We start from the raw sequence: 25,152 nt of genomic DNA, 5'->3' as shown, positions 1-25,152 counted from the left end.
ATTCACAGGTCTATACCTATAGGTTGAAAGTCGATCTGTCAAAGGTGGCTGTGGATTTGGTAGCTGTTACTTCGCATATGTCAGTCCTTCTTTTTTAAAATATGTATGGCTCTGTTTCAAAACCTAGTGTGCTACGTACCTAGTTGAGTATTGGGTCGTGTGTCTGGATAGATTTTAGATAGACCTGTAGCCGTTGGTATTGTTGATCTCAGAACACAGCGATCCTTAGGCATTTGCTCTTGTTGTTTCCACAGGTGTTTTTCTGTCTTTCAGAAGAGAGAAAGAGAGATGGAAAGAGAGCGGGGGTTGAATGAGAGAAAGAAAATGTGAGAAGAGACAGAGATAAGGGGTTGCATTTAGTTTTTGGCAGGCACAGTTTCGGCCCCATATTTGCTCTGGTTTCGTCAGTCTCGACCGTATGCCAAGCCTTTGAGTCCACAAAGCTCACTTCAGCTCTAAGACACAAAGTGCTTACTTGAATTCCTACAATAGTAAACTTACATTTCCCCTCCCGTCAGAAAATTCCAGACTTTTGAACAGAAGTGTTTTCTTAGAGCTTTACAGGAACTTTCGGCCCTGCAAAAAACATTGAATACACATTATCCTGTAGAGGTGTTGTGTTTAGATTGTAATGGACAGAATAGCTCTACTGTCTTAAGTACTATTCGGACGGGATTAGTTTTATATAGGGAGGTGGTGTAAAGCCAGTTTTATCAGAGCTTCTCAGAGATTTTTGTCTCATTTGAATGCTCCATGTCAGTAATCATTATGGACAAGGTAATGCATTACTAGTAACATGCATTACATAATGATATTACTTTTCTGAAGTAACAAGTAACGCATTACTTTATAAATGTACATATTAATATTTGAGTTACTTTTTAAAAAAAGTAATGCGAGTTACTTTTCAGTTTAATTAATTTGATGCAAAAAAAACAATGTATTGCATTAAACTGAGCGTATTAATATATGTGCGCGCCTGAGCGGAGTTTCAGTCAATTTTGCAATGGAAATATGCAATTTCTGAATGCAGAACTTCTCAGTCATAAAAGCCACCTGCAAGGCCTGAATGAGATCAAGCCTCAGCAAAGTAAGAAAATGTAACACAAAAGTTACGCAAACGTTTCCATGAAAAGTAACTAAGTAACGCAATTAATGTAACTTAAAGTAGCTTAATATTATAATGCATTACATTTTAAAGTAACTTTCCCCAATACTGATTACGGACAATGTCAGACAAAGATAACGGTGACTTTTACCTTCTGTAAAAAGGTCCCGAGAAATCATCTCAGGTAATACTAATCCAGTGCGAATAGACCACCTGTAAATATACACATACATTTTGTAATTTCCTGTAATTTTGCAGTTTTTTCAAATATAGAAGTACTTCAAGAAGCATTCAGTTGCATTTTAGGCGGTGGAACAAGTCAGTTCCTCCATACCACGACATAGACTTTTAAAATTAAAGCTCAAAATCACTTCTCAGAGGCACCAAACTTTTTCGAACCGAAATTAAACACAGTATTTCCTCACTGGTCTACTTTCGAGTTTTTCTTGTTTGCACATGTATTATCAGAAAGCAAGGTACCTGTATTGTGTACGTGATGACGAGGGAGTTGACGCACTGCGTAATCCAGTCACCCCTCCCACTTTTGAATATTTTATTGAGATTTCTAATTCCATGTGAATTAACCATTAATATTACAGACGTCCTTTGGTAAAATTACATTACGCCATCTACACCCGTAAAACTAATCCCATCCGAAAACTCTGAAATCTATTATTAGTGGTGCTTGCCATTGCTTATGAAGGTCTGGAGATATTAAAGTTGGGTGTGTATGTTGTATAACACTGCATGTGCAAATGATCACTTTATTTGCAATGATTTTCCTTATATATTCATAATTTGTTCCACAAAAATCCAAGTCTCATACTCTAATGATAAGATTAGAAATATCAAAGTTTGATTTCAGTCATTGCTTTTACATACATTTTAATCTTTGTATAATCTTTAGGTTATAATCTTTGTAATAACCTTACTTATTTAATATTAAGTAATTGCTGTGTAATTATCCATATATAAGTAAAGTAAGGAACATTAAATATTGATTTGAAATATTTTATTTGCTAATTTTTAACGAATGCAGACCTTCTGTCAGGACCCGTTTACTTTTGGTTTTAAGATAAGACGTTCAGGTGTCATGATCACACTATTTGGTTTAATCATTTGTAAATATAATGTCATATATGTTATAAAAACATATTTATATATTTTTTTTAATATTAAACCGTACCTATCAAAATTATTTAAAGCCGCATGTTATTAGTTTTGAGTGATAGTTCCAACATTAAGGAATGTTGTCGCTGCACTATAAAAATGTCTGGGTTATTTTTGACCCATTAAAGGTTAATATTGGACAGAACACGTGCTGGGTTAAAAATTACCCCGTGCAAAATGACCCAATGTTGGGTTGTTGTTATGCAACCATGGGGTATAATAACCCAGCATTGGGTCAAGTTTTATACCAGCACGTGTTCTGTCCAATATTTACCCATTATGGGTAAAAAATAACCCAGCCATTTTTAAAGTGTGGCCAATCAAAATAAAGCATTTTAGAGTGCCATGTAATAAAAATTATATAATAAAGTTATATTTTCACTGAATGTTTTTTACATTATGTAGGGTGATTTAACATATTTAACATTAAATAGCAAAAAAAAAAAAAAAAATGCTTTAGATGGATTTCCCAGAAAGGGTAAGACTTTGTTTTTCCAAATCTTTTCTTACAGAAAAAACACATGAATTTCACATTTTGAAAGATTTTTGTGTGAAACTCATTGTGACACACATGTAAAACATGTAAAATGTGGTGACAAGTATCTTACATGTGGACAACATGTTACCACATGTGCCACACATGTGATTTACATGGGTTTCACATGGGATTCACACAAAAATGGGATTCACATAAAAATTTTCCACATTTCCAAACACACATTTCATGTGCAAATTTATATGACTTTCTGTAAGAATTGAATTTGTGTTTTTATAATTAAAGAAAAGTGTGCTTTTGTTTTCTTAGTGTTTATACTTACAATCTTTCCCTTGACAAGTTAAAGGTACCCAAGTTTAAAAAACTGGAATATCATGGATACCATACCTACATCTAGCAATACACTAGCAACCCAAAATACCTTTAGCGACATGGTGTAAACTTTGACTTTTTTATAAAATGTAGTTAGCAAGTAGAGGAACCTCATGGTCTCGTGTCAAAAACACATACAGATTTCAGAGGGAGGTCTAAGCCAGCAGATGGTCTGTCAGAAGACTCCTAAAACAAACAGATGTTTAAGAGACGTTGACAGACGCATTTCTCTCTGTCTCCCTCTTTATTCACAAAACTGAAGAACATTTTACATTTGTATTTCCAAACCATTCACATTTACAGCATGCTTATCAAACATAGACAAACAAAACACATTAAATGAATAAGTCTTTGTTCATCTATAGTACACAGTCTGTTTTACGGGACACATTGTTTAACTTTGAGCTCAAACACAAATAATCTCACTGATGGAGTCTGCTGACAAACCTGACAGCTGTCCATCAAAACCTGACCTACAAAGACCCTCGCTCATGCATTTATTAAATCAAACTATACAAATAGAATTAATCCCAATGGATTGTGTTGATAAATTCAGACCCTGTTCAGTTTGTTTTGATAAATGGCTAAGATTAGAGTTTATTTTTAACCATTATCTCTGGGTTATTTATGGATGGGACATCCTGAGTGGCAGAGATACCAATTTGGTGTGTGTTTGTACAACTCCTGTATTATCTATCCCTATCATAGTTTAATATCTTAGGAAGTAATTCAATGTTTGTGTTTAATTTATTGTTGTAAATGACGTGTGAGTGTGTATCGGTTGTTATCTGCTTTGTGCTTTCTGTCAGACCTCACTGTTTTTTGTCAGACAAGATGAATATAGACATAATCACAGATTTTGCGATTACAAAAACAAACTATCTATTATCTGATCACATGAATTATTGGGGGATTTCATTGTTATGAAGTAAGACAAAACATTTGTCATTGTCAAGCAGACATGTTTATTTGATATTCCATCAAACTGTTATGTAATGGACTGAAACTGGGAATGAGATCCATCTCTCTCAGTTTCACTCGCTGTATTTGTTTAAAGGGGACATATCATAATTGGCTATAAATTCCACCGGTTGTTTTTTACATTTGCACAACAGCATGAGAAATTGATTGTCAATCGGTGTTGCTTCCTAAGTGGACAGTTTGATTTCACAGAAGTGTGATTGACTTGAGTTACAATGTGATGTTTAAGTGTTCCTTTTATTTTTTTGAGCAGTGTATTATCTATATGGTATTTTGAGCCAAAACTTTACATATGTACTCTGGGGACACCAAACATTTATTTGACATCTTTAAAAAAGTCTTGTGAAATGTCCTCCTTAAATCCCAAAACAATGGCATATCAATAAATGAGTTGTCTCTTTTTAAAGGCTAACAAAAAACTTTTTTCCTCTCGCTTCAGATCTGAAGTCTACAGATACAGCCCATCATTTCTCCTTTCTGTTGAACACATCGGACTATCGCATCTTACGCATGGATGAAGACCACGACCGCATGTATGTGGGCAGCAAAGACTACATTCTGTCCCTTGACCTTCACGACATCAACCGAGAGCCCCTCATAGTAAGCCGAACAAACATACTGTTCTCCACACACAGACAGAGTCTATATGGGTATCTACAATGTCACATTAGGGAAGTCACGCCACTAGGCGGCCATGTTGTTATTTCAGTCATAAAGTCTTTTATATTACCTTAGAATAAGACATTTTTATCTACATACACAGAGGGTCCACTTACATGGAAGTCGCCATTTTGTGCCACCATGTTTTTACAGAAGCCCTTAACTCTTTCACCGCCAGTGTTTTTAAAAAAAGTTGCCAGCCAGCGCCAGCGTTTTTCATGATTTTTACCAAAGTTTAATGCCTTCCAGAAAATGTTCTTCTTCAAATATATAAACATACACTATACCAAATGATAGAACAGACCCTTTGCTTTCAAAAAAAAAAAAAACTTTCATCCTACCTTCAGTGGTTCTTTTGTAATCAGTTTTTGAATATGGGTAGGTTTCTGCAAAAACACCACATTTTGAGCAAAAAGCAGAGATAATTAAATTTTTGTGGCGGACTTTTCATAGAGATCCATTCAGAGCGATCTTTAAAACAAACACAGACATGCAGCAGCTTGCCATAGGGCAATACTTCCGGGTTTAAAAAGTTGCGGAAAGAAAGAAGGAAATAATAGCGGTATTGCGGAAAGACGGAAAATCTCTTCATTGGCGGGGAAGCGTTTTCTCTTAATTGACGAGATATCTCGTCAGTGGCGGTGAAAGAGTTAATGGCCAAATTTTTTTACTAAGTTGTCTCTGATGATGACATGTTTGTCCGGTGGCGGCTAACGTAGCTTCTCTATGCGTTTCAAAAGCGAGGGGTGAGCAGTGGACTGAGCCGTTGGTTGCAATGCGTAACCTTACCACTAGATGCCGCAACAATTTACACACTGTGCCTTTAAGACATAAACAAATGTTTTTATTAGAAAAGGAATACTGTGGAGATCATTTTGTTTGTGCCCCGTCAAGAAATTAATTATTCCATGTTCGTTCGCTTTTTGAAACGCTATCTCCATGTGTGCACTTTTGAGTGCACTTAAATGCGCGTGCCACAAACAAAGGGCGAATTCCAAACGGCGCCCCATATAAAAAATGTTACATTGTTTTTCAATTCTTTAATCGCCAAATGTAAATTAATGGACCACAGTAGCACAACTTTCTCTAAAGTTTACACAGAAAGACTTCTGATCGTTGAAGGGCATGGGGATGATTACTTCTGATTGGAGCTGGACCGGACACATTCAACCTGTGCGTACAGAAAGCTGCTAAAATGGTTTAAAATCACTTGAATATTAACATGCAAGCCTTTGAAACACCTGCAAATGATAAACTTTCCATATTTAACTTTGCGTAGTAATCCGTGAATCGCATGCCAGTCGAACCGTGGGTCGTGATCTGAACGGATCACGGATCAACTGCGATTCGTCACGGCACTAGCTATAGATATTCGCTGATTCAGTCTTAACTTAAAGTCACCCTTTTTGTAGATCACTGAGGGTTTGCAAAACCAGTAAAGTATTCAATTCTATAAAACTTAAGCCTGGATGTGGGGAAACCCATGGGGCTTATAAAAGACCAAGCAGAACATTCCCTGGCCAGTTGAGCTCATTACATTGATAGCTTGTTGAATTTTTAACAGGACTGTTTCTGAGGTAGTGTGTCATTGTTGTGACAAATGGGATTGACCCCTCGCTCTCTCTTTTACTCTCTCTCTTTCAGATACACTGGCCCGTTTCACAACAGAGGAAGACTGAGTGTGTTTTAAGTGGCAAAGACACAAATGTGAGTTTTTGCTTCTATTTCTTTCAGCTACTTTGCTACTTTCCAATACTGTTTTAATGCTTTGTTTCATCGCTTGAACCCAAATTCAATCCCACCATCCTGTCCATGGTCTTCCAATTAAAAATTCACATTTTCTCCATTATATCCAATAAGTGGTGAGCATATAGGGCGATACAGTATGGCTGCTACCACACCATTCAGGTGAACTGTGCTGGGTTATTTTCAACCCAGCACTGGGTCAAAAAGGGACGAACCCAACGTTTTGGGTTGTAATTTTACCTATGCTGGGTTGTTTCAACCCAAAATGCTTTTTTTGAGTATTTACACTGGTGAAGATTAAGGAGAGCTCTTTGTGGTAAAGCACGTTTTATAGTGTGACTTCGACTTTAAAGTCCAATCATTTTTGTGATTTACTGTTTTCTACATTAAATTATCTTTTATAGTACAAATAAATAATAAATATTATGCCTTCAATATTATACAAATAAATGAAGAGTTTGGTTCCAAAACGCAATAAATGCCATTTTTGAAAAAAAATCAGTTACTTCCAAAATCAGTATTATATCAGGTCAGTATTTAAAAGTAAATTTTTAATTTTACATGAAATCCAATATCCGCCGTGTAATTCTGTCATTTTTTTTCCAAAACGCAATAAATGCCACTCCTCCTTTTTTACAGAATGCAATAAATCCGCTCCACAAATTACAGCGCACCATTCCACGCAATGTAAACAAACAATGGCGGCGCGTTGAGTACACAGAGTCCTAGTTTTTCTCAAAGTCAACGAGAATCGAGCAGGACCAAAACATTTTACAGCTGATCGCTGTGAAAAATGTCAAGCGACAACCTCAAGTAAAACCACAGCAATGACAGTGTTCTTAATATGACAAAGTAAGTGTTTTGTAATGCCATTAATGTTTATTTTTTATCAGTGTGTACAACTGTTCAACTAAATGAATATTTAAAGGCAAAGATTAATGCACATTTATACTGATCCAATAGATTTATAGAATTTTGAAAAAAAAAACTTGTCATGGATTTACTGCATTTTGTGGAAAAAATAATCAGTTTTTACAATAAATCTTTGAAAATCAAGTTATGGATTTGAATTTTTAATGTTATTATAACCTAAAGATGCCATGTGAAAGTTTGTAACAGAAAATAGTGGTTTTCTTGTCACTTTCTTGGTATAGAAAACACGTTTTTACCGAAATTTGTCAAAATGGATTTATTGCGTTTTGGAACCAAACTCTTCAAATATGCCTTAATATATTTAATATTGTTATGTCAACGATAAAAATCAATGTGAAGTCAGTGATTGAAATCAAACTTTGATGCTCCTAATCTCTTATGTAGCTTGAGATTATAGCCTGGATAACACTTATAAGTAAACCACTCTTATAATTCACTCGATGCATGATTTCCTAGACATCTCATCACATTGTATTATTCACATCTGAGCTTCCATCCATCCTCAATGTACAGTTGTGATAGCTATGCACCCCCAAAATATTTATGTGAGAAACCTGCATGGTCAGAAACCACACACACGCAAGCATATGCACATACATGAAAACAGATGCTGGATTCAGTGTGAAACTTGTCAGTTTTCTAGATTCACATGTGGAGTTAAACGTGGTTTTCAGGGCCAGCAAACATGTAGAATACATCCGTGTGTCCATCACCTCATCTTCAGCACATCTGCAGGGTTTGTTTCATTGGGGGCGTTTGGTGTGGGTTGCTCACCGGTAGGATACTTAGTGTCACTGTGGGACGTGATGGATTTCGACCACATCTCATGAATTATTAACAGTGTTGAATAAATATACTGTGAAATGAATTCATATATGTAGGACATTTGTGATTTGACCTTTGTGTGTTTTTTCTTTGAACATAATATTACCGTTGAAAGGCCAGGATACTGGTCTCCATATGTAGTTTTGGATAGTTTGAATCTTATTATTTAAAGAATCTGTACACAGTACACCCATATGTGACCCTGGACCACAAAACAAGTCATATATTTGTAGCAATGGCCAACAATACATGGCAAGAATCAAAATTATTGATTCTTTATGCCAAAAATCATATAAAGTATCATATAAAATATTAAGTAAAGACCATGTTTCATAACCCTACCGTAAATATATATATATATATATATATATATATATAAATATATATATGTGTATATTAAAAAAAAAATCATTAGTAGTATGTTTCTAAATTCATTTGACCAACTTTAAAGGCGATTTTCTAAAAAAAAAAAAATTTCATGATTTTCAAGTATGGTCCTATCCTAACAAACATACATAAATGGAAAGCTTATTTGTGTGGAATTTCAATAAATTGAACCTTTTGACTGGTTTTGTGGCCGCCAATTGCGCCAAAGAATGAGAAATATAAAATATTTTATCCACCTTGATGGCATATAATAATCATAAAAACAAAAAAACATTTAAAAATATAATTTTATTAGTTATTTCTAAATGTAAATTTTAATGCATTTTTGTAATATTAAACAGCTGTTAATCTTTAACAAATGATGTAAAAATGTATGTAAAATTTTTTTAGATTTTTTTTATTATTACACTAGATTGATTAGATTTTATTCCACATTTTTTTATATATGAATATATTTTTATTTAAAAAAAAATTGACACAGACCGGTTACACCACATTTACATTTTTGCAATTATCCCCCAAATATTCTTTCAAAATGAAATAAAACCAGAATTTTTTTATTTGGTCCTTAAAAAAAGAGAATACATGCAAGTAATTTACAAATTTATTTTGAAATTTTAACCCTTTTACATTTAATTGAACCATGCGGACACAAAATAATTAACGTCACGTCATTGACCTTTGTATTAATATTAATATTTGATTGCCAGGACATAATTTGCCCTGATCATCCAATGGGTTGGGAGCATCCCTACACTTTAAACTTGTAACTTTACTGGCAAGCAACCTCAAAGCTAAAATACACCAGATATAACATACTGTACATGTGCGAAAAACATACACTTTGGTTTCACGTGGTCCTTTAATGTTCATCCTAATGACTCATTTGTTGGGTTTCACAGACGTTTGTGAAAATACTTAACACGGTTGTTTCCCTTCTCAGGGCGAGTGTGGTAATTTCGTCCGTCTGATCGAGCCGTGGAACAGGACGCACCTGTACGTGTGCGGGACGGGCGCCTACAACCCTGTGTGCACCTATGTGAACCGAGGACGCAAACCCATGGTAAATACCGTACAGTATGTGCAATGGGGCAATAAGAAGTGTGGCATAAACATTAGACATGCACAGGTGTTATTGACACACATCCATTTTTCCAGATATCTCCACACATCTGTCCATTACTGACTCTTACAGCTCATCAGACATCATTTCTCACTTCCCGACAGTAAACCCTCCAGGTGTTGACTGCCAGCAGCTGGCTTCCCCAATGCACTATAACGCTCTCTCCTGTTTTAGTTTCACTCTTTAATTGGAGAGATTGAGTTTCTCGGCTCGAGTCGGGCATCGCTCTCTTTGCTTTTTTAGGACTTTTGTTTTGTGCTCCCGTTGCTTTAAATACAACTCTTGTTTTGTAATGACAGTCCTGGGACTTTTAAAACAGCATTAGAGTCACAGGTTGAAAATCAACTAATTTCTCTACCTTAGTTTTTTTGCATGCACACAGTCATGCCAAAGCTAAAGTTATCCTATACCTGGAGTTACACTAAAGTACGCAATTTCCCGGATTTAGGAATGCTGTACTATGTTGGATTTTGCTATGGGAGCTCCCATTATAGAGTGCCAATTGATTCCTGGTGGTCCGGAGTTCACCATAATGAACAGTCACCAAGAATTCACTTAATACCCTCCGTATGTTAAAGAGCCGAGAGGTGGTATCACACCCTTTTAACTCCCTGTTCTTTTCAGACAGGAAACCCAGGTCACAGACTGTGTCCACAAAGCACCCCAATCCAGGCAATCTCACCCCCCTACCCGCCCCAATGAGTACAACGCACATCTTGTCAGTCACATATAAACCCAAAGACATCCAGATGTGGCAGGTTTGATGCTGTGGTTTGTTAGACCAGTCTTCTCTTTCAGACTGTACCCAAGAAAACAGATGTGGCCGCAGCAGACATGTTGATTTTTGGGGTTTTTCATAACCCAGATGCGTATCCCATCACGCCTTAAACCAACCAACTGCAGGATGCTACAATAACACCGCTAACTCCCACATTTACTCTTACTCATGACCCCACAATCCCACTATGGTTTTGATTTACACCCAAAGATATCAATTGTGTCTGATATCTTTAGCACACTAGCTCTGTTTAAAATCACTACAGTAGCTGGTCTTGCTTAAACAAACATCTTAAACCAGTATAAGGGTATTCACCCTGTCTGTAAATACCCAACTAATGTCATTCATAGTGATTTACTGTTTTCTACATGGGTGATTCTCACAAAACCATTGAAACACCACGGCACTAATGATTTTAGCTTTAAAATGTGTAATATAGTAACATTAAAAAGCATCAGAATTAACACAATACTGTGTTCTACCTTGCACAATGTGTGATTTCAACATAAGAATTTATAATTGTAAATTTTATCTCATTTTCTGCTGAAATCCTCATTACCGCAATGTGTCCGGCTTTGTTTGAACATGCATTATGTTGTAATTTAATCAAATTAACACAAAAATATTAACAAAAAATAAATAAATGGATGTTTTGCTAGACTACTTTAGCTGACAGAAAAAATATTTACTGAATATTCATGTATAATAATAATGAAGAAAAATTAGGAAAATTATGTGTCCATGCCTGATGTTCTCATCCTCCGCAACACTTTTTGAGAACAGTTTAAGCACACATACAGAATTTTAATAAAGTTTGATTTTTGAGTGACCAAGCACATGGACCAGTTACTTCAAGATGGCTACCATGTAAGATCATTTTTTTACAGTTCATTTGAAATATTATCTTGTCAGAATGCTTACACGACATTTTGATTATCATTACCGCAACAGATGCTTATTTAATGTTAATTTAATTAATAGAAGCATAATACTTTGATTTTAAATGCATGTGCAGAATCTCCAAATTATGTTCTTTCAGGTTTGTCATGTCATTTTGAAAATATGTCAGTGTTGATGTTTTCTGACTGTTGCGGTAATGAGATTTTTTTAGGACTCATTTTTTAAATGATGTTACAAAAAGTGCTAAATGATAATTAAAAGTTTTTAAATTAATGTTCCCATTTACTCCAGACTTTGTTTTTCAATGTCTGGTGGGAAAAAAAAGTTAATTTAAGCAATTTTTACATTTTCATGCTTGACATTTTTAAAACCAAGTTTTCGTGAGAATCACCCACATAATGTAAATCTTTAGTATTGACTGGGTAAGGTCACTTTTATATGCACTGCATACATACTGTACAGCCTGATTGGACTTTATCCACTTGGTCATTGACGTAAAGTTTAATATCGAGATCTTTATTCACAGGTGGAGGTTTAATAGAGTTGTAAGTTATGTGTGTTAGATAAGTGAAACTCAAATCATATGACTTGTGTTTTAGACGGCCATGCATCTGCAGATGCCCCAGACCAAAGGAAGGGCAAGTCGTGCGGCTGAACCAGAAATAGTGTTTGATGATACAGGATTACAGGTGGGATCCGAGTCTGGCCGTTCATTGGCTCTTCTGTCGTCTAAAGACATGATAACCAGCATGTTCTTTGTTTTTCTTGTTTCACATTTGTTCTAGCATCTCTGGACTGCAAATATTTGTCTTTCATTGTTTTAACATACATTTTCTTTCAAGCTTTCTCCTTTGGCTCATGTCTTATGGTTTGTGCTTTTCCAGCCTCAGAAGTCGTCATATGTATTTTACAAGTTGGCTAATTCATACAAAAACATATGATTATCATAAAAAAACAATACGCATTAAAAAACAACAACGAAACCCGCCTCTAATCTCAACGTCACGGGCGCAAAAGCAAATCGTACAAAATTTTTCCAATGTGGTCATACGAATAAATAAGAATTAGCCACTTTGTAAAAAACGTATGAATTGCATGAGATAGCGCTGACTTTTCATTAGCTGTAGCGATGTTTCAAACCATATTATCAGTATAATTTTAGTGAAATTAATGAAAACCAGTGGGGAAAGTTACTTTTAAAAATAATGCATTACAATATTAAGTTACTACCCAAAAAAGTAACTTAAAAAGTTACTTTTAATGGAAAGTAATACTTATGTTAATTTTAAGTTACTTTTGCATTAATTTTTCTTACTCGGCTGAGGCTTGATCTCTTTCAGGCCTTGCAGGTGTTTTTTATGACTGAGAAGTTCTGCGTTCAGAAATCGCATATTTCCATCTAGGGTTGTAACGGTATGGCGGTATACCTTGATATTAACTTTCAGGATTATCATACCGTAAAGATTTGCTTTTACACGGTTTTGGGGAAAAAATAAGCGGATCTGACATGTGCTATACGCACATGCAACTTCCTTCGGCGTGACTGCTAGACTCCACTCGTTTATGTACAGCAGAGAAAATGTCAGAGCCAGAGACTAAAAATGTACTTCTATCCCCACCAGAAAAAAAGTTAAAATCTACAGTTTGGGAATACTTTGGGTATACAGAAAACGAATGCGGGGTTGTCCTTTAAGATGGATATCCAGTTTGCAAGAAATGTGGACGAAGAGTGGCTGCAAAAAGAGGCACAAAGCCCATTTAAGTAATTTATATTACAGATCAATTTAAGTTGATTATACTTAGGCCATATAATAAAAACTATAGATTTCACTCTCAATGAAATAGGTGCCATTTAAAGTCGATGGTGCTCCAAACTGTTTAAACATTGCTCAAAATGTCTTCCTTTGTGTTCAAAATAGAAAGGAATTAATACAGTAGTAAATGATTTTTGTGTGAACTGTCCCTTTAAATCTTGACCTAGAAATAAGAAAATGTGTCTCTTTCTTTTTGATTTTACCTCATATCATTTATTTTTCACATCATAATCCAACAATGAAAAAAGGTTTTGGTCTTTTGGACCCAACTTTGTGTCTTCATACTGTCAGCTGGTTTATATTTTGGTCTTCTTGGTCTCTTAACTTGTTTCATGTTTTTCTGTGACCTGCAAACTTTCTTGCTCATTAAATAACTGATACCATATAATCTTTTGTGTTTAACCTGTTCCATTTCTTTATGAGTAACAATACATACCCTTCTTAGTTTAAGTTAGATCACCCACTTCAAGTTTCCAGCCTTCAAAAGGAATGAATGCTAAACACACACCGTCTCTCTTTCTTTCTATCGCTCTCTATCTATCTCTCTGACACACTCACTCTTGACCTGTTTCTCTTTTCAAACAGTTGATTCAGCGCACACAAAAAACCAGAGAAAATAATAGACCTACATAGCTAAACATTACTCGCATACTTCAGCCGTCCCACATATCACATCACAGGAAGAAGTTCTTAACCCTCTTGTGACCTGAGCTTCCTATATGGTATTACTGTATAATGTACACACTTTATTGTATATTATGATACTGAAATCAACAGTATCTTACAAAGACATACTGATAAACATACCATTACTCCTTAGGAGGTACATTACGTAGTTGAGGATTCGGCACTTTACATATTCCACAATAACACATAATAGCAAACATTTAAACCTGAAGTGATTTCTGAGCCACAAGTTTAAAGTTGTGTTGGGCTGGTCTGGAAGCAAAACAGTTTGTGATAATTGATAGCACCACAGGGATTCAGGTTTACAATTTTTTGGCAATATCGACTTATCAAAAGATTTGTCATCTCTGGATATTAAACTGGAACAGGAGATCATGTAGGATCAGAAATGAGACTTCAAGGGACTTCGACCCCTGACTGTTTTGTTCGCAGGAGCTGCCAACATTGGTTATTTTTGCAGTGTTGACTTTAATAAAACATGAAAGGGAATCTGTTAATGTTGGACAGCTTTGAATATTTGACTCTCCTTCATATGAATGTTGATAGATAAGATGAGAAAATCTCAGGTAAGAAAAGTTAAGGATCTGGCTCACGATGAGTCTTAAGGGCCTGTCTGCACAAGCTCATGGCAGTCCTAAGCGCACATCCAAATACCTGTCAGTCAAAGTTTCTGCATCATGCCTGAGGGATGCTGGAACGAATGGTCTGGTGTCAGTCTTCCATGCTCACTGAGCAGGATTAAACAGGACGCTAGTGTGTGAACTTTATAAAACATCAAACTTCTGCATGTAGATTTAGAGATTTTACATATTGATCTTTTTGATTTGTGATTCAGTCATGCTTGTTACTGTAAATGTCTAACCATGTTCTCATGAGTTGTGCTTTATAGGAATGTGAGGACGTATGCAAACGAGTGCATTTTTATAGGATTTTTGACATATATCTTTGCTTTTGTTTTTTTAGGAAACAGTATTCCAATTGGAGCCAGGCAAAGAGGATTCTGGGAAGGGAAAGTGTCCATATGACCCAAAGTTAAACAGCGTCTCTACGTTGATCAGTAAGTTATTGGTCAAATTTTCCATTCAACACTATGTAAAATATACTACTTTTTAGTCAAATATAAAATCACACCTTCAAAAGCGTTCATGATTGGTTTCTGAAGAATCTTTGTCACTCTCAGAAGAAAGGTGCTCAGCTGGCACTGTGGCGGTACCCTTTCAAAAAGTACACATTTGTACCTAAAAAGTGCATATTTGTACCACAAAGGGTACATATTGTTACCTCATAGGTACATATATGTACCTAAATAGGACTTATTCAACCATTTTCGAGGGTGCCATCCCAGCGACAGCTTGTACCTTTAATTCTGATTCTTTTTTATCCTGCTGTTAAAAAACATCTTTAAAGGGACACTCCACTTTTTTGAAAATAGGCTCATTTTTCAGTTCCCCTAGTGTTAAACACTTAATTTTTACTGTTTTGGAATCCATTCAGCTGATCTCTGGGTCTGGCGCTACCACTTTTAGCATAGCTTAGCTTAATTTATTGAATCTGATTAGACCATTAGCATCACGCCCAAAAATGACCTAAGGGTTTTAATATTTTTCCTATTTAAAACTTGACTCTTCTGTAGTTACATCGTGTACTAAGACGACGTACAATTAAAAGTTGCGATTTTCTAGGCAGATATGGTTAGGATTATACTCTCATTCTGGCGTAATAATCAAGGACTTTGCTGCCGTACCATGGCTGCAGCAGGCGTAGTGATATTACACAATGTCCGAAAATAGTCCTCTTGGTAACTTTCAATAGCTGGGGACTATTTTCGGGCCCTGCGTCATATCATTTTTGAGCGTGATACTAATGGTCTAATTAGATTCAATGGATTGTGCTGAGCTGTGCTGAAGGTGGTAGCGCCGGACCCGGAGGTCGGCTGAATGGATTCCAAAATAGTAAAACTCAAATGTTTCACTCTAGGGGAGCTGGAAAATTAGCCTATTTTCAAAAAAAGTCGAGTGTCCCTTTAAGCATTTATTATTTTAACAACAACTTAAAAAATCTCCCACTTCATCCGATCCCTTTTTTTGCCAAAAAATGTTCTTGTGCGCAGCACGAGGTTCAGTTGAATTTTTATTTTCATCTTGTCATGAGACGATTCACCACTTTACCAAAATGGATATTGGACCACAAAGCCAGTCAGGGTATTTTTCTGAAATTGAGATTTATACATCATCCGAAAGTTGAATAAATAAGCTTTCCATTGATATATGTTTTTTTAGGATAGGACAATATTTGCCTGCTTTACAACTATTTGAAAATCTGGAATCTAAGGATGCAAAAAATAAAAATATTGAGAAAATCACCTTTAAAGGAAAACACCACCATTTTCAATATTTTACTATGTTCTTACCTCAACTCAGATGAATTAATCTTCCTTTTTTCAATGCGTGCAATTTTAATCTTTGTACAGCGCCTCGTGAATGTGTTAGCATTTAGCCTAGCCCCATTCATTCCTTAGGATCCAAACAGGGATGAATTTAGAAGCCACCAAACACTTCCATGTTTTCCCTATTTAAAAACTGTTACATAAGTAGTTACACGAGTAAGTATGGTGGCACAAAATAAACCTTTTGTTTGGAGCCATAGGAATGAATGGGGCTAGGTTAATTTAAGAAACGCTGTGCAAAGATTAAAAGTGCACGCATTGGAAAAAGATAGACAAATGTTTTAAATATTTACTGTTGGAAATTTACAAAACATCGTGCTGGGCAAAGATTAATCGCAATTAATCGCATACAAAATAAAAGTTGATTTTTGTATAATATAAGTGTGTGTGCTGTGTGAAATTATTATGTATATTAAACACACACAAATACATTATGTAATATATTATGTATATTAAACACACACAAATACATAAATATATATATGTATGCGATTAATCGCGATTAATCTTTGCCCGGCACTACTTAATATCCTAATGATTTTTGGCATAAATAAAAAAAAAACGATAATTTTGACCCATACAATGTATTGTTGTCTACACTGAAAAAAACAACTTGTAAAATTTACTTAAAAAAATCCTCGTAACAATTTGCACGAATTTTTTTAAAGTAAAATGTACTGCTTTTTTATAAGTAAAACTTACCTACTAAAATCAAATAAAATTTACTTAAAATTGCATGATAAAACATATTTTAAATAATTAATTAAATGTTACTTAATTATTTTATTTAGAAGTTAGATTTATTTTAATCGTTTAGGTAAAGTCTATTAGGTTTTTTTTTTTTTTGAAAATTGAAGCATTGCTGTCCTAATAATATTAAATAAATCGTATTTTCTGTTTGTTATTTTCTTTAACATATTCCTATGGACCTAGTTATTTTTAGTGTTATAAATGGCATTATAACACAAAATTCATGACTGACAACAAGTCAGTCATTGAATAAACTTGATTCGAAACAGAAACACACACAAACTGTGTTTCTGACATGCATTATCAGCACTGTGGAGAGAATTACAATACAATGTTCTGAACAGGGTTCATGTAAAGAAACACTGATCATCTGAACGGTGACTTCACAAAATTATTATTTACAACAAAACAACATCAATAATATAAGAGCTTAAACCTTTATGACATTTTGATAACAAATATTTAAGTAGTTAAAGTTCTTATCAGTTCTTATTCTGTGATAAAGCTTAAAAAATAAAAATATTCAGGCGCAAAGAATTGTGGGTATTCCTTACAACATGTGCAAATAAATGTAAGTAAATTTTACTTCGATTTTTTTAGTTTAATGGATTTAATATTTTTAAGTAAAATGAACTAAGATTTTTTACTTGAATCTGCTAAAGTTTTTGATTAAAATGTACTTAATTATTTTAGGACTATGTGCAGTGACTATAAAACAGTTAAATAATACAAGAAAATATCTAATAAGACTTACTATTCCCACACAGTTAATTTTTTACATGAATTAATTGTCTATTTATCATCATTTTACTTAGGAAAATCTAGTTCTCAATAAATGTTACTATTATTATGTAGAAATAATGAGAGTTAATCTAATAAATATTACTACACCAAAAAGTTCATTTTTTCAGTGTATTGCTACAAATATGCCCGTGCAACTTAAGATTGATTTTGTGGGTCACATTTCAGTATATTATTAAAGGCTGCACATTTACAGAGCTTATCTAGAGTCAGCTATAGTCCATATTTACATGGAAAATGATTATATTACAAGTAAAGCAGCTGGTTTTATTAGTTTGGCAAGCATCGGTGTTGCTATTGCTTATACTTGGCAAGAATGTGGGTTGGGGATTTGAACAAATCTTTACACTTAAGTATTAAACTTTGGCACATCACTTGTCCTGGATCCTTACATACACTCTTGTTTCTACTTCGCTAAGCAGTTGGGTCTGATTTTTGCCTGGCGGATCCCAGGTATTTCCCACAAAAAAAATGGTAGATTAACTTTTCCTGACTAAATCCTTAAAGCATCATCATTAAAGGCCAAACAACACCCCAAGGCCTGATTAAGCACAGCAGGTTATTCAGCAAAACCCTGACCTATGAAAACAACCGACTGAACCGTCTAATCTCCACAAGCCCACAACTAGTAAAACCACTTAGCTAAGCCAGGAAAACCTCTCAACACCCAGAATGACCTTAAAGCCACAAACAAACATGACAAGCTGGTTTTAACAAACAGTCCTCTAGGAACTCTATGTTTAACAACCACCTCATATATTACAAATGTTTGCTCGAATTTACAAGACGTCCTGACAGATTTTGACTACAAAAAATGCAGTTTGGCAAAGAATTACAGTCAATAGACTCAACATCCAGTCTGCTTCCTCCAAAACTCCTTCACCTGAACTTGTATCTCACATGCTGTACACAGAAGCAAGTGTGGGCAAAAACCGACAGGCCCCATATTCTGGATTCCTCATTAATCATGAGACAGAGTTTCGCTCGACCGCGGGTCTTTAATAACCACGACGGACGCTGCCAACTGCACACCACCGGGACACCTGCTCAGATGACCTGTACTTTTATACATACACTTGGCCTGCCTAGTACTTAACAAGGAAGGAATTCCTCCGGAGGCACTCGGATGCATACACGAAACAATCTGTGCATGTGAGAAACAGCGGGCATTAATCTTCGGTGCTATATAATGCAAGTTGACATTTGCTGTAAAGCCAAGCTGAGGTTTTTACTGTACAATTTTTTTATTGGCTGATTTCATGCATGCTATTGGTAAATCTCATGAGACCTTAATGGGTCATGTTTCACCTTAAATACAGACAAAAGGGGAGTATGTTGAAATTTATAATTTTGGCCTAAAATGAGAGTATTTCCATTTTAAAGAATTGCAGTATGTGTGTTTAAATGCATCTGTGGATTTATGGGGCTACATATCATATGGGTGTAACCTAGCGGTGAAAGATTTTGGCCTGTAACCAGAAGGTTGCTGGTTTGGACTTTGCCAGGGTTGATATATGAACAATCTGCATTGTTCCCATGGGCAATATACTGTAGTCTTGGAGGTTTGCCCGTGTAACTGTACTGCGAGTACAGTAATTTACTTTGGATAAATGTGTCAGTTAAATGATAAAGCATGTAGAGTGCATTTACTGCGCTCACATTGATCTCCTGGCACAGTTTCGGGTTATAAAAGACACCTAGATTTTGCTAAGGGTGTGACTGCAGTTTCATCAAAGGAATTAAATGCTCATAAATCAAACCTGGAAGATTCACAGATTCTTTCTTTCTCTCTCGCTCTCTTTCTAGATGGAGAGCTGTATGCAGGAGTCTACATTGACTTTATGGGCACTGACTCCGCTATTTTCCGAACCTTGGGGAAAAATGCCATCATGCGGACCGATCAGTACAACTCTAGATGGCTGAATGGTAAATAGTTAACATGTTTTGCTTACAAATAGCATGCCAATGAACTTTTAAAGGGATAGTACACCCAAAAATGAAAATATAATGTCATTAATGTCTCACTCTCATGTCGTTCCAAACTCGTAAGACCTCCGTTCATCGTCAGAACACAGTTTAAGATGTTTTAGATTTAGTCCGAGAGCTTGTTGACCCTTCATCAAAAATCTATGTACGGTATACTGTCCATGTCCAGAAAGGTAATAAAACATCATCAGAGTAGTCCATGTGACATCAGTGGGTCAGTTAAAACGTGTAGAAGCATCGAAAATACATTTTGGTCCAAAAATAACAAAAATTAGGACTTTATTCCGCATCTCTTGTGAAGCGCATGCGCAAGACTAAATTCACGTGATTGCAGTGACGCGGATGACGTGTTATCTGGTGCGCCCCAGCTGTTTTTTTGGGGTTTTTTTGTGCCCGGGCTTCCTTTACAATCTGAGGGAGACGCACACTGTAAGTTTGAAAAAAAAACGTCCCAAAAATATCTGAGGATAACACGTCATCCGCGTCACTGCAATCACGTGACTTTAGTCTTGCGCATGCGCTTCACAACAGACGCGGAAGAGAAGACAATGCTGAATAAAGTCGTAATTTTTGTTATTTTTGGACCAAAATGTATTTTCGATGCACATTCTAACTGACCCACTGATGTCACATGGACTACTTTGATGATGTTTGTATTACCTTTCTGGACATGGACAGTATACCGTACATAGATTTTTGATGAAGGGTCAACAAGCTATCGGACTAAATATAAAACATCTTAAACTGTGTTCTGACGATGAACGGAGGTCTTATGAGTTTGGAACGACATGAGGGTGAGTCATTAATTACATTATTTTAATTTTTGGGTGAACTATCTTTTTAACCAAGGTTTTAGGTTAGTTATACATAACCTAAAATTAAAGTCAATCGTGACTTTTTCTGACATTCGTCTCCAAATTTTTTTTTAATGGATCAGTTATCTAAAGAACTGGTAATTTTTTTTGTTGCAAGTTTCAACACATTTTCAATTTCTTTTGCAGTTTAGTCCTGCAAATTATCCCAAAAAAGCAAAGGCTGATATTTTTTCATTGTTTAAAACATAATGCCTGCAGAATTATCATCTGATCGCAACTAAAACTGCATCTCCGCTTTTCAGATCCATCCTTCGTACACGTGCACCTCATCCCCGACAGCAACGAGAAAAACGATGACAAACTTTACTTTTTCTTCCGTGAGAAGTCTTCCGAGATGGGCCAGAGTCCCAAAACCCAGTCCCGTATTGGCCGAATCTGCCTGGTGAGCTGAAATCTACTGGAAAATCTCTTAACTTCGATTGGTTAAATACGAGCCAAAGCATGTCACGTTTCTGAAGGAGATTCCAGCTAAACTCGGTTTTGTATACCAGACTGTTTGCTTGTCGCTGACATGCTGAAATCCTCACATATCTGACCTCCCTGTGTACAATATGTCTCTCTATCCGTATGACCCCTGAACCTGTGACCTTTTGACCTGTCAGGTCAGCCGTTCTGAGTATAAGTGAATCTTTGGGTACGTGAGGGCATTCGGGAAAGAGCGTATACTGTCAGCGTCAATGTGCTTGGTCTCAAGTGTGGAGTTTAACCACAAGAACTTCATTTGTAAAAGTGCCAGACCACGAGCACAAATTGAGCAGGGCAGTAAAAACAAACATTGAGAGGAAGCGCAGAACGACAGGGGTAAAGGCTTTAAAGTGATCATTATTGGGCTTAATTAAGGCTTTTGTATATATCTGTGCATTTGTTTTCTTGTACCTGGGAGGGCCAAAGTTTTGAGGAATGTCCTGACATGAATAGTGAAAATGTTCAAAATGAAGTAAAAGGATGAAATTATTCTGACATGCCAAATGTGTCCCAATAGAAGGTTACATAAATTATCCTAGATAATGTAAAGAACATTTTGTGAAAATATAATATCTTTAATATTGACTGTGTAAGGATTGAAATCAGTGTGAAATCAAACTTTAAAGGAAAAAAACACAGTTTTTCAATATTTATCTATGTGCTACTACTTTAATACATAAATTAATACATACCTATCTTTTTTCAATGCGTGCACTTTTAATCTTTGTACTGCACTTTGAATGTGTTAGCATTTCACCTAGCCCCATTCATTCCTATGGCTCCAAACACAAGTTTTATTTTATGCTACCATACTTACTCGTGTAACTACTCATGTAAGAGTCTTTAAATAGGGAAAACATGGAAGTGTTTGGTGGCTTCTAAATTCATCCCTGTTTGGATCCTAAGGAATGAATGGGGCTAGGCAAAATGCTAACACATTCAAAACGCGCTGTACAAAGATTAAGTGCACGCATTAATTCATCTAAGTTGAGGTAAGAACATAGTAAAATATTGAAAAAAGGTGTTGTTTTCCTTTAATGCTTCTAAACTCATTATTAGATTATACAACTTTATCCTGGATTTCATAAACAGTCTCACATACATAGTTTATGTGATGGTGGGTTGAGGTTTTTCGTAACGTGTGTGTGCTCGTTGAGCCCTTACATATACGCGGCCACATAGTCATTTATTTTTGTTTGTACGTCATGAATAGGTTTTCGTTTATGGGTGGGTTTTTGTGTTTATGCACTTTATGTTTTGTGTTTATGTGTGTGTTTATATCATTGCGTGGTGTCTGTCGTGCATCCCCCCCAGAAAGTCTTTGTTTATAAATCGAGGTGACGTGGTAAACACCCTCCTTTTCGCCAGGCCTTATGGATCACCCTCAGGAGGACCAGCCGATCTCATTTTCACACCCATCTGGTCACCATCCACACTCTTAACAACTCCTGCTGCCATACACCAAGCTCTCTTATTGTGCAAAACTTTATAGTAAGGTTGTACATGTTAACATTAGTTTATGCATTAGAGAACATATGACTTCTACAGCATTTATTAATCTTAATTTATGTTATTTTTTAGCATTTATTAATACATTTTTACAATCAAAAGTTGTAGTTGTTAACTTTAATTAAAGGAATAGTCCACTTTTATAAAAAAAATTCTGATAATTTACTCATCCTCATGTCATTCAAGATGTTTATGTATTTCTTTGTTCAGTCCAGAAGATATTAAAGGTCCCGTGTTTTTGAAAGTGTGATTGTGTTTACAGTGCGCAATATAACATGTGTTCATGTTTCATGTGTAAAAAAGCGGCATTTTTCACACAATTGACTTATCTGTATAGCGCTGTTTTCACTGTCCTAAAAACAGGCCTTGTTCTATGAAGTCCGTGTCGAGTTGTGATTTTGTAGTTTGTTTAGTGTGTTGTGATTCGATAGCAGCTTAGCTTGCCGTTATCTTAGCTGACGACTGATGTATTCCTGTGGGCGGAGTTTAATCAAAAAACTATTCTACTGACATCATTAAAGCAGGAAGTAGAGGGCTGTAGTCCAAACCGACTGTTCGCTGTAGGCTTTGAAAGGCGAATTCTGTTAAAGAAAATATATCTTCTGGCATTGAACTTTGAGCTTTATCATTTCACAGGTATTATTTATGCTATTATAGCAACATTACACACTAACTAGGGTTTAAAAATGGAATCAGAAAGAACATGACCTTTAAGTTTTTTGAGGAAAACATTCCAGGATTTTTCTCCATATAGTGGACTTTATTGGACCTCAACAGTTTACAGTTTCAATGCAGTTTAAGATTGCAGAACCAATGCAGCTTCAAAGGGCTCCAAACGATCCCAACAGAGGCATAAGGGTTTTATCCAGCGAAATTAACACCATTTTCGGCAAAAAAATAAAAAAAATGTACTTTTAAACCACAACTTCTCGTCATGCACCAGCCTTGTGATTTGCCAGCGTGACATTATGTATTAAAAAATCACATCGAAAGGTCACGCATGATATATGCGAAACTACCGCCCCACTGTTAACAAGTGTGGAGGAAGAGGACCCTTCTGACATTGTTGTATGTGAAAGGATACTAATTAATATCTTTGTGTCAGTTTATTGTTTAACTCATTCCCCGCCAGCCATTTTTTGAAAAGTTGGCCACTGGCATTTTTTGTGATTTTTACAAAAGTTTCACAAAATGCCTTTCAGGAAAATTTTCTTCTAAACTAGAAAAAAATGGTTTAATTCTACATATATATTTTTATATATGTGCTTATAAACTCTTAAATAACTGTATTTTTCTTAAAAAAAAAAAATAGCAAAAAGCTGAAATAATTGCATTTTTGGGAAGGAATTTTGTTAGGGATCAGATTCAGAACTATTATCAAAACATACACAGAATTTAAAATTAGTAAATAACGTTTTGGCTTCAGTTTTTTCATAAATTGGGTAAGTCTAGTGGATAATCGCGGTATTGCAGATTAACATAAAAATGAATCAGGAACGCGTTTTTTATGCAAATGTTTCCTTTTAATTGACGTGATAACTCGTTAATGGTGGGGAAAGAGTTAAAATGGTCCACAAGTGTGCGTTTCACATAATGCGCAACCTTTCTGCATGATTACGTAATACATAAGGTTGCGCTGCCACATCAAACAGCTAGTGCAAGACGAGAAGTTGTGGTTTAAAAGTACATATTTTTTTTTTTACAAAAAGCTAGATAAGATATTCGCAAGAAGACCCTTATGTCTCAGTTAGGATCGTTTAGAGCCTTTTGAAGCTGCATTAAAACTGTAAACCATTGAGATCCACTAAAGTCAACTATATGGAGAAAATCCTGAAATGTTTTCCTGAAGAAAAAAAAATATTTTTAACTAAAGAAAGAAAGACATAAACATCTTGGATGACATGGGGTAAATTATCTGGATTTTTTATGGAAGTGAAGTATTCCTTTATGAGCTTACATGAATAATTATATTGGCATTATCTAACATTAACAAAGATTAATATATGCTGATAAACTATATTGCTCATGTTACTTCATGTTATCTAATACATTTACTTATGTTGGCAAATACAATCTTATCGTAAAGTGTTTGTCTAACGTACTTTGCATAATTCATTAAAATGATTTCAACCCTTTCATGTGATCCAGTTGGATATGTAATGTTCACTTTTCACAACCCAATTTTGTTATATTCTTTGTCATTTTACAGAAAATGGGTTTTGAATTACACATTGATTTAATAATTAGGAGTCATGCATTCACTATAAACTAAACTAAAGAGTGGCTGTGTGTTTGCCATTAGATACATTAAATGTCTTTAAAGTTAAACATGCTTTAAAA

General features: G+C 35.3%; 1 protein-coding gene across 2 annotated transcripts in view; it reads left to right on the top strand.

Moving 5' to 3' along the window:
• Positions 1-25,152, top strand: part of sema3fb (sema domain, immunoglobulin domain (Ig), short basic domain, secreted, (semaphorin) 3Fb) — an 81,094-nt gene that overhangs the window by 39,874 nt on the left and 16,068 nt on the right. The window contains exons 3-9 of one of the 2 annotated variants that reach the window (XM_055184336.2): positions 4,567-4,727; positions 6,432-6,494; positions 9,622-9,741; positions 12,079-12,168; positions 14,944-15,037; positions 19,784-19,903; positions 21,081-21,220. In XM_055184336.2, coding sequence (XP_055040311.2) covers positions 4,567-4,727; positions 6,432-6,494; positions 9,622-9,741; positions 12,079-12,168; positions 14,944-15,037; positions 19,784-19,903; positions 21,081-21,220 — 788 coding nt within the window. The remainder of the gene's footprint in view (positions 1-4,566; positions 4,728-6,431; positions 6,495-9,621; positions 9,742-12,078; positions 12,169-14,943; positions 15,038-19,783; positions 19,904-21,080; positions 21,221-25,152) is intronic. The other variant, XM_055184337.2, reaches the window with a different exon arrangement.

This window comes from Misgurnus anguillicaudatus, chromosome 14 (assembly GCF_027580225.2).
Source record: "Misgurnus anguillicaudatus chromosome 14, ASM2758022v2, whole genome shotgun sequence".
NCBI lineage: Eukaryota > Metazoa > Chordata > Actinopteri > Cypriniformes > Cobitidae > Misgurnus > Misgurnus anguillicaudatus.
The sequence above is the reverse complement of the archived record's forward strand: the minus strand, read 5'-3'. Positions and strand labels throughout refer to the sequence as shown.